Source organism: Stegostoma tigrinum, chromosome 8 (assembly GCF_030684315.1).
Source record: "Stegostoma tigrinum isolate sSteTig4 chromosome 8, sSteTig4.hap1, whole genome shotgun sequence".
NCBI classification, from domain to species: Eukaryota; Metazoa; Chordata; class Chondrichthyes; order Orectolobiformes; family Stegostomatidae; genus Stegostoma; species Stegostoma tigrinum.
In genome coordinates, this window is record NC_081361.1 from 37,182,830 (window position 1) to 37,193,660 (window position 10,831).

Sequence of the window (10,831 nt, forward strand, 5' to 3'; positions counted from 1 at the left end):
TGTGTGAAAACACATGGAGAAAGGTCACCTCATGCCATTTAGCTTTCACAGAGTAAGCAACTTCTAGCTTTTAAAGAATGGGATAGTTTGCATGATCAGCTTTAAGTTTATATTATGGAATCACAATTGGCTATCCAGGACCAGCAAGCTTTTAATTGATTTTACAGGAGGCTGGAATTATATTTTTTATTTGCTGCATGCAAACTTCTAAGTTGTGCAAATATCCACATGACAAAACCTCGCTTCCGCAAACGGCATTGCACTTCAGGGACATGAAAACAACCATTGTGAGAAGCTGGTGTTCAGATCAGTCAGATGCACTGTGAGAAAGACCTTCTGGTCATAAGTTTGGGGAGAACTCTCTCCAAGTAGAAACGATGCAGTATAAAACAGGCTAAACATTTAAACTGGACCTGCGCCATTTCAGCCATTCGGGGGGCATTAATTTAGTACCAGAACTACAACATAACAATCATGACTTGTCTCGTACCAGTTCCAAAGTTGAACTGTACGATTTACTTGCACCTTCTCTTGAGTAAACACAAACAGTAACGTTCCCGTTTGAACTCCCTCTCCCTGTCCACAAGCTGGGTTACTGTTCAACCATCCGGAAGACATCATTCATCTCTCGTCAGTCTGAGCAGGAAGTACTTCTCCTAAAATCTTTCCCCCAACAAACGTGATATCTTTTGTTTCATTGAAGTGTCCCATTCGTATATGCTTGGGGAAACTTTAAGCATATTATTTGCTGCGTTGCAGTTTCACCTTCCCGAATACCATGCTACGAAATCTCGTCTTTGTTTTTGATACAAATCCCTGAACACTGTAATTCAATCCATGCACCTCAATGTTGTTACACACAAACATCTCGAAGTGGCCTTATAAAATCGGGAGAAATGTAATGCAGACTCTCTGCATGGTCCCGGCTTTTGGCTGGGAGGGCAACCCGGGAAGTCAGCAGCGTTTGGCAGGGGATAAGGCGCCAGGGGAAGAGCCTGAGCCCCAGGGATCTGCCAGGTTAACAGCGCTGGAACAGGAGATCGCCTCTACTCATCGCCTGGCCTGCGAGGTGAGTCCTTGTTCCGGCCCACACTCGCCTGCCCTTTCGTTCACTGTATTTACGCCTTTCAATGCGATCCATTTGCAACCACCTCTGCACTGTCACGTTACCGCTTGTCCTATACTGTACAAGGAAACGTTTGGGGGATATGTGCATCACTTCATTCTCACGATGCAATTTTAATTTTATTGTTTCACGCAGTTATTGTTAAAGCGTGGTGTTGCTGTTATTTTGGGGGAAATGGCCCTGCATCTTCTGAGTTCAATGTCAATTACCGAAGCCTGCTGTCTCTCTCTCTGAGCCCCACTGCGCCATCAATTTTGAGGAAACCGGTATCTTGTGGTCTGAAATGCCTTGAATGATTTGAACTCGCCGTACCCTGAGTATGAATTAACCTCACAGTCAAGTCGTGTCATTTTGAGTTGAAGTGCCCTTTTTGTGCATCGATAATTTTTAGTCACTAACAATCAACCGGCGTCGAACTGAAAATTAATTGTTGCAAGTGAAAGTCTCACCCCTTCGTTGTTGTTTTGTGGAGCAAGGTACTGTCCATTCCTCTGGAGCAGAAGGTCTGAAGCCCCACCTGTTCCAGAGGCATTCATTGAATAATACATCTGAACAGATTGATTCTGTAAAAAAAATTAAAGTAGCTTTTGTTTTAAAAAGTAGTCCTTTCTGTCTCCCCAATCTCTCTTGAATGAATTTTCCTTTCCTGAGTTCTTGCCATCCGTTTTGGAACCTTGTTCCCGTGGTGCAGGGATCAATGACCGGCGGCATAGGTTTAAGGTAAGGAGCAGGAGGTTTAAAGGGGATGTCAGAAAATTCTTTTTCACCCAGAGGGTGGTAGGAATCCGGAACTCACTGCCTGTAAGGGTGGTAGAGGCAGAAATCCTCATAACATTTAAGCATTTAGTACGTTAAGGCCGACGAGACTATGTCCAAGTGCTGGAAAATGGGATTAGAATAGAATCAAAGGAGATTCTTCTATATTGTAGACCTTTGTAATTTTATTAGTTAAGGAGTTACTCAGTTGTTTGCCCTGATTACATCACTCAACCATTAAGACCTCACACTCTCAGCATGTTATTGGGCAAAAATATTTTCAGCTAACATGTTCCGGTTCAATTCGAACTAGTGGTGGGTATTACATAGCTCTTCAAGCAAGAATATGTTGCTCTCAATGATTGATAGGCTAATGAGCCAAGGGCCAGGATGTCAACAACTGCCATGCGCGCAGTAAGCAGTGCAAGAGGGAGGTTATATGCATTGGTACCTGGAATTGCAAGTTGCAGTCTAAGCCAGTGGTTTCCATTAAGGCTACGTAACTGAGCAGAATATCAGCTGATAATAGGAACTGCAGATGCTGGAGAATCCGAGATAACAAAGTGTGGAGCTGGATGAACATGGCATGGCAGGCCAAGCAGCATCTTAGGAGCACAAAAGCTGACGTTTTGGCCCTCGACCCTTCATTTCTAGGCCCGAAACGTCAGCTTTTGTTCTCCTAAGATGCTCCTTGGCCTGCTGTGTTCATCCAGCTCTACACGTTCTTATCTAGAATATCAGCAGGTACTGCCTTCAATAATCGACATTTCCGATCTCCTCCAGAGTGTCAACGCTGACACCAAGATTTTTCAGCACAATTCTCACTTGGTCTGCTGCAACTGGCTGGTTGAAAACCATCGGTCTAAGCTGTAATAAATTTGTTCGAGCATTTCAATTAACCTGAAATTATGATCAATGACATTAACTCCTCAAACTGTTGCTTACTGACAGGACAAGAAAACACATTAGCAGAATGACCACCCATAGCTACCCTGTGTCTGCAGTTCAAAGAACTTTGGTTCAGAATTGGTGAGCTGCTTCTCTACTTTTAGATAACACAATGCATCAGAGAAAGGGGAGAATTATCTGGAAGCCCCAGGAGGCAGTCACAACTTTGGTCAGTTGTTTGTATTTGGTTAGTGGTCTCCGAGAGAAGGATGTGAGTGCCACTCAAACTGCTAAGGAGACGACAGATGCAATGTTATAGGAGGCCCAGCTTTTGCAGTGTCTATTATGAACATTGTCCTTGCTATTAGATGCTGATGAAAACAAACACTGCCAGAAAACTGACCAGAGCACCAGAGTACCGTGGTGTGGAGAATATTGAAGTGGGGGCATTGAAAATTTTGGCAATTTCTTTGCAGTAACAGAATAACATATTCCCAGGATAGATACTTATCTCTGAAGCTGTAACAAAGAGACCCAAAGACTATGTTGGATGCCGACTGTCAGGGTACAGGATATCTTATGGTGAAGGAAGTATTTGAAGAATGAGATGGAAAATCCAGTTTTTGTGATCCATGCAGGAGCCAGCAATAGCCAGAACTAGGAGAGACAGTTTGAGAATTAGGGCATAAATTAATAATCAAGCCTCAAAGGTAATAATCTTGACTACTAAAGCTATGCACAATTGGCGTGAGACAAACAGAACCCATATTTAAATATGCAAGTGAAAGAGGCATATTGCATGCCAATTCATGGGATATTGATATCAAGGCTGGAAAGAGAGATCTCTTCCTTTCGGGTGGGTTCTGTTGAGACAGTGTCCCAGCTCAACAAATACTAGAGCAATGGATGGGACCTTACATTAGTGGGTGTGTTATAAAACTCAGAGAAGAAAACCTTTATTCGTCTGAAAAGAAAAGCCAAGGCTGTGGTGAAGAGTCAAGATTGGGTAATATCAAGAAAGTTGTGTCAGGAAGGGGTGAAAAAGTTAACTTTCAAAGTGTAACAGTGGCAATAGGAAATAACATCTCCATTGGAAAAATGGTACAGCCCATGTTTAGAGAACTTAAGGAAAGTATTAGATTAACAAATGAAGCTGACAATGTTGCTAAGAACAGTGGTCATCCTGATTGGAGGCTTTTATAATTCAGTCATGGAGAAACCACAAACCAATATATGTAAATTTACTAAATGACTCCCAGATGAATAAATTTGCCGTAAGATTCCATGTTCTGTAGTGTTTGCTTTAACATAAATTAGAACCAATGCAAATTACAAATGAAATTGCAGGCAAATGAAAAGTCAATTTCACTTTGAATAAATTGACGACAAAGGTGCATCTGACACAACCACAAGTATTTGCATCACTCCTGACACAATTGTGGATGCTTAGAGAAATTTTTAAAGTACAGAGTGAAATGAACAAGAAATTAACAAAGCAGGAGAGATATGAAAATGTTGGTGGTAAACTTGAGGAAATCGAAAGATACTTCATCAGTACATTAAGAGCAAGAGGATGTGTAAGGAAAGTTTTGAGCCTATCAGAGAGACATGGTAATTTGCATATTGAAGAAAGCAGTGGGTAGGATTCTTATTATTGATAGAGATAATGGGAACTGCAGATGAACGTCAGCTTTTGTGCTCCTAAGATGCTGCTTGACCTGTGATAATGGGAACTGCAGATGCTGGAGAATCCAAGATAATAAAGTGTGAAGCTGGATGAACACAGCAGGCCAAGCAGCATCTCAGGAGCACAAAAGCTGACGTTTCAGTCCTAGACCCTTCATCAGAGCTTGACCTGCTGTTTTCATCCAGCTCCATACTTTGTTATCTCAGATTCGTATTAGTATTTTGTTTCCATCTTACAAAGGAAAATGATGCAAGCATTCTAGATAAAGTGGAAGAATCCGAAATATTAAATAAAACAAGCATAACAAGGAGGAAAGTACTAGAGGAACTCACCTCCTCGAAAGTGAATATGTCACCAGGAATTGATTAATTGTATCCTATGATGTTAAAGGAAGCCAGGGAGGAAATTGCAGATACTCTGAGGATCATTTTTCAATTCTCATTAAAAACAGATGAGGAACTAGAGGTGTGGAGCCTGCAAACATTGTACCACTACTCAAAAGGGACGGGAGGAACAGGCCAAATAGCATCAGTCTCACCTTGATGGTAGACATATTTCTAGAATCAATGTTGAGAATTAGGATCAACTGTTACTTGAAAAGTTGTGGCATAGTTAAGGGAGGGTCATGTCTGACTAACTTAATTGAATTTTTGAGGAAGTAACAAGGAGGATTAAGGAGGATAGTGCAGTAAATGTTGTCTACATGGGTTTTTAATAAAGCATTTGACAAGGTCCTACACAACTGACTGATGAGAAAAAATTAAAGCTCATGGGATACAGGGGAATGTGGTGAATTGGATCCAAAGTTAGCTCAATAGTAGGAAATAAAGGGTCAGGGTTAACAGAGGTTTTTGTGAATGAAGAATTTGCTTATATTCAAATGCGGGAGCCCAAATGGAAAACTTGCAGACAACACAAAAATTGTTTAATGGTGGACTATCAAACAATTTTTGTGTTTTCTGCAAATTTTCCATTAATTCTCCCACATTTAAATCTAAACCATTCAAAATAAAATGGACAGGAAGACCTGTATCCTACCAGAGAGGTCAATTAACAGGGGGCACAGTTTTAAGATGATTGGTGGAAGATCAGAGGGGACATAAGGATTTTTTTTTCCACCCAGAGGTTGGTGAGTGATGGAATTGGTGAATGAGATAGAAACCCTCATTTAAATGGAACCTGGATCTACACCTGAAGCATTGTGCCTGAAGGGCCACAGACTAGGCACTTGAAAGGGTGGCTGGTATAGTCAACCAGGAGGAGGGGCTGAATGGCCTTTTTCTATGGATCTATGTGGTACTATAGCTACACAATTCCACAATGTGCTCCTTATTCATGCAAAGTGGGTCGGGAGTTCTATCCAGCAACAGTTTTTAACCATTAAGTTTCATGGGTGTTGTGATGAATTTTACTGTGCCAAGTCCCGCTGCTCGTGAGATAACAAGGTGGAGAGCTGGATGAACACAGCAGGCCAAGCAGCATCAGAGGAGCAGGAAAGCTGACGTTTCGGATCTTCATTTTTCTGAACAAGGGTCGAGACCCGAAACGTCAGCTTTCCCGCTCCTCTGATGCTGCTTGACCTGCTGTGTTCATCCAGCTCTACACCTTGTTATCCCAGATTCTCCAGCATTGGCAGTTCCTACTACCGCTGTTCTTGAGTCTATCCTTTACAATTTAGCTTGCAAATCACCGACTGCAAATCTAACATTTGCTTACCATGGTTTTTAAAGGAAAATAATATAAACTTACTTTCTGTTGTAGAAGTACACCCGGGCGTGTGTACCATGTCTTGGTCGTGAGTCAAATAGTGTGCGTGCGCTATGTGTAATGATCTGTCTGCGCCTTCATCACCGATTACAACAGGAGCGGATCCCCTGCCAACGTAAGACTTCACATAGCAGCACAAACTACACAGAACAAATTTCACTTATCCAGCTATTTCCTACCTACTAACCTCATCCCGCCTCCTGACCTGTCCATCCTCCCCGGACTGACCTATCCCCACCTCCCCATCTATACTCTTCTCTCCACCTATCTTCTCCTCTATCCATCTTCAGTCCGCCTGCCCCTCTCTCCCTATTTATTTCAGAATCCTCTCCCCATCCCCCTTTTCTGTTGAAGGGTCTAGGCCCGAAATGTCAGCTTTTCCAGCTCCACACTTTGTTGTCTCGGATTCTCCAGCACCTGCCGTTCCCATTATCTCTGACCACAGTCTCATACCTTATTTTACAAAACAGCCCGTTGCAGCCTAAATAAATAAAACTCAAACGTTTTGAAATAAGTTTCAATAGATCTAATTACCACTATCCAAACAATTAGCTCTTTTAGATGCATTGATTTGGATAATTTATCTACTCTTGTGAAATACTAAATGTTCAAAAACAAGGACTGACATCAGGCATTTCACTGTGGGATGAGTATAATTTATAGAAACATTGCCGTTTCGAGCTGACTCCAGCATCGGCAGTTCGTACTATCTGAGATCATCTAACAATGTTGTTTTCGAGGTGCTGGCCTGCCTAAAATAAGATCTGGCATCGCTTTTTTTTAAAAAGCATATTCCTCAGGCATGTGTTTACACTCGAATTTCAGTGTCACAACCAAGCCGCTTCTACATCGCCACAAAAGTTAAACTTGTATTAATTGCAGTCAGATCAGTGATCAATTCAACACACCCGGGATCTGAGATTAAATCCTCGGCAGCTGGTCGTTTCTCACCAAAAGTACACATACCCTCCCTCGATTTAAATAAGGTCTGAGCAGTTCAGATTTTCCCTGTCCAATTTCCTCCCAAATGCAGTTTTGTGATTCAACAATCTCTAAACGCCCCTTAGCAAATGCTGCACCTTCTTCACCCCCTTTGCCTAAGTTGTCCTTTACAAATTGGTTGAATCAAGTGAGCTTTCCAACGGCTTTCACCTTCGGAACAAAATTAAATAAATGCATTGCATTGAAAAGCAATTGGAACATGTGAGTTTGGAATGAAGTGCTATGCCATCCAGACCTTCACTCTCCTTGAAGGGTCGCCCTTTTAAGACAGAAATTCGGATAAATGTTTTCTCATGAAAGGGCCGTGAGTTTGTGCAGCTCTCTTCCTTACAAGCAGTGGAGTCTTTGATTTCCTTTTTAGGCAGGTAGATTGCACCCTCTTGCTTATCAGAAATCTACCAATGTTATCGCGGAGGCCAGAATGTGAAGAAATCTGATCTGTTCTGTTCTTATTGAATAAGGGGCTGAGTGACCTTCGCTCCTAATTTCTACATTTAACAAGCTTAAACAATATAACATGCGTGGTGCAAAACAGATAGAGATGTTAATTACGGTAAGTCAGCATCGACAAAGCTAGACATTAACAATAATCCGTGCAATTTCAACTTGCTGGGCCATTGATGTTAGCTGTTTCACTGGTGTCGAAAGTAGGCAAATCTTTGTAACACTTGTTTTTTTTATCATAGCTCATACCTAGAATTGTGTTTTTTTTAAAGGCGACATTCCGATCTTCAAATTGTTGTCAGTTCAACAGTGACTTGCTTTCGATTCACATTGTGCACGGTAGCTCTATCTTAAGATACAAGACCAGTTTCAACAAAATGTAAACATTCATCGAGAATGGCTCGAACTGCCCCTCCCCCTTTCTTAATCAAATTGTTAAATTGGTGATTAAAAAACATCTGCCCATATTTATTGGGAAATGAGACATTTTTAAAACTGGCACAAATCAGCAACCAGTTTATCCTTACGTGATACATCACCTTGATTACTCCCAAAGGAATACGACGAATCCATGGAATGTTATATTATCATTTTATTTTTGCAAGTGACATTTTCCTTAGTTTATGGGTATAATAATGTTCAGCACATTGTGAATAAAATCACGCATCATAGAAATGTGTGTGTGTCGTATCAATTTGAAGTCTGTAGATACATCTATTGACCCGGTGGGAACAATTAATTAGAATTTCTGCAAGTGGTCGACATTAGTTATCTTCACTAAACCAAACCGCAGTAAATCATCTTCAGAAAAGGCTCTGCCTTCACTTACTTGGTTGAAAAACTTCTCAGTTCTGAGGAAGGGTCACTCGACCCGAAACTTGAGCTCTGATTTCTCTCCACAGATGCTGCCAGACCTGCTGAGCTTTTCCAGCAGGTGTGTCTCCGTCAAAATCTCCTCCTTTAGGACGCACCAGCTTCTTTGAGCAAGCATTGGGTGACCTGTCGGGGTTTGATTTCGCTCAGTGTCACAAACAGTTGCCTGACACTGCTCTTATGGAACCGCTGTGTTCACAGACGGGCGCTATGTAAATGCAAGGCGCTGTTGCCGAGCAAAGTGAGTAAGTTGTTTGTTGAGCAAGGGCTGACTGGACTGGACTGAAATCACTACACGGGAATAGCGCAAACAAACATGTTGATTTCCCAAATGCTTACAAGGTATTCGTGCAAACTCAATTTGCAAGCCCAATGAAGCGCCTACCCCTGATCCCTTTTGCCTGCAACGCTTGTCCTTTTCTCTGCAGCTTTTAGATTCCCGCTGGAGATTACCTCGCCATGTCTGCAGTGGGTGGAAAATAAAGTTTAAAATTAAACTTTTTACCGTTCTCGTTTTACAATACGTACCCACAATATTAGACATACCCCTTTGTGTTGTTGAAGGCTGGCCAACAAACCTATGTGGACCCAGAGAGCGGCTACCTGGTACTGACTAGTCTGGCCCTCCTGCAGAGGGGGAAATGTTGCGGCTCCGCTTGCAGGCACGTGAGTAACAAACATTCTTTTGTTCATACCCCACTCCTATTTCCAACTGGAATTTCCTCTTTCCTGAACTTGTAAATCCAGACTCAAACTGCAAAATAAATCTTATCTGCGGTGCCTGGCCCCCGGATAGTTATCAGGCTTTTACGCCAGATATCAATCGCTCCTTGCAAATCTGTAACTCTTCAAAACTGTTAGTGGGACCAGTAATTAAGGGGAGTTATCACTGAGTCGGGATGGGGTGCAGAAAAAAGTGAGGCGAGTCTGTGATATTGCATATGAGGAAAGCATTTAAAAATCTCATCGTTTTGCAGCTTAACTGAGTTCTGAAGCTGATTTCTTAATAAGCAATCTTTGGGTTTTCAATGCATTGCAAATTGCCATGCGTTTCTGTTCAGGGAGTTCAAATTAAATTGGGATTTTTGCTTCTTCGGACCGAGAAAGCCCTGACATAAATCAGTGAATTCCACTAATAGGGTCGATCACTTTGGACGTGGCAAGCTCAGCATTTGGGGAGACATGTTTAGGAAGTGCGGTTTCCTGAGTAGTAATCAATCCCACTTGTTGCAACGCCGTTTTTCAAATCGAGTCTTCAACCTGGAGGCAGCCAGCCAAAAAAAAAGACTTTTATCCCACGTTAATTTACATGTGTGAAGTATCTTCCTGTGACCATTAGGGTAGGAGATAATCATATCACTTATCTTTCTCTCTCTCTCACTTTCTTTGCAGTGCCCTTACAACCAAGTCAACGTTAAAGACCCGGCGAAAAGGAAACGGTTCAATTCCATCTTTTATGTCTGAATTCGGTGGAAGGCGTACAGTCGAAAGCGTCTTGCTCGGGGATTGGGAAGGGAACACAGCATTGGACTGTTCAAGGTGATCGGCCCTAAACTTCAAAGGAAATGTTTGGAGTAAAACTCCCCTGACATTTTCCGACCACATCTTCCTGCCTGAGTGAATGAAACTTCCGATAAAATCATCATAAAAGACGATGCGTTGCAGTATCTTGCATCTTTTGCTGTGAAACATATTTCCCCTTTTAAAGGGTTGACTTATCTGGTATACAGTATCTCCCAGTGTTAGGGACGTGAACAAACTTGAGGGGGAGTTAATGGGAAGGCGCAGGTGGAAAAGTGGGCTTCCCGTGGGTTTGCTAAACCCAGCTTTGCGGTTTCCAGTAGTTGTTTTCGTTCCCACGGACGGAAAGAGGAGGCAGAAACTGGGATTGGGGAAGGGGAGGTCACAGCCTGGCCCGGGCTGGGCTAAACCCAGGAGAGGGTTCGCTCCGAATGGCAAGATTAGGGACCGCCGAGAGCAAACCCAGGAGGCACCTGCCTGAGGGTGGGGGTGAACTCCCTTTCGGTTCCCTCATCCCTTCTCCCAAATCTCATCCTGTCCAACGCCACTCTCAAAGTTACTCATCACTCAGATGTGGTACCCTTCATTACGGAGCCTGGAGTTATGGAGACTGATGGTGAATGCTCGAACATTCTTTCTATCACATTGCAGACCTGTGATCTCTCCTACTCTTCCAGCTGCTGTGGCCAGGTTTTGGAAGGTTTTGCAGGTTGGTATTCGACCTGTTCTGGAGTGCCTGAAGGCCATCAACTGCTAGAGTATGAGAC

General features: G+C 42.6%; 1 protein-coding gene across 2 annotated transcripts; it reads left to right on the forward strand.

Moving 5' to 3' along the window:
- Positions 1-590: 590 nt before the first annotated feature.
- c8h1orf53 (chromosome 8 C1orf53 homolog) lies at positions 591-10,196 on the forward strand. Of its 2 annotated transcripts, none has more exons than XM_048539326.2 (3): positions 591-1,069; positions 9,108-9,205; positions 9,936-10,196. In XM_048539326.2, exons 1-3 carry the CDS (start codon positions 848-850, stop codon positions 10,084-10,086), a joined length of 471 nt encoding a protein of 156 aa, XP_048395283.2. In that variant the 5' UTR covers positions 591-847; the 3' UTR covers positions 10,087-10,196. The 2 variants fall into 2 exon arrangements, with proteins under 2 accessions (XP_048395283.2, XP_048395284.2); XM_048539327.2 differs by having other exon boundaries at positions 599-1,069; positions 9,108-9,209.
- The last annotated feature ends 635 nt before the right edge of the window (positions 10,197-10,831 follow it).

Bases quoted from the DNA above. Each gene is read 5' to 3' on its own strand.
- c8h1orf53 (XM_048539326.2), top strand. From the start codon at position 848: ATGTTGTTACACACAAACATCTCGAAGTGGCCTTATAAAATCGGGAGA. The intron at 1,070-9,107 runs GTGAGTCCTTGT...GTGTTGTTGAAG, and splicing joins CTCATCGCCTGGCCTGCGAG to GCTGGCCAACAAACCTATGT. The intron at 9,206-9,935 runs GCACGTGAGTAA...CTTTCTTTGCAG, and splicing joins TGTTGCGGCTCCGCTTGCAG to TGCCCTTACAACCAAGTCAA.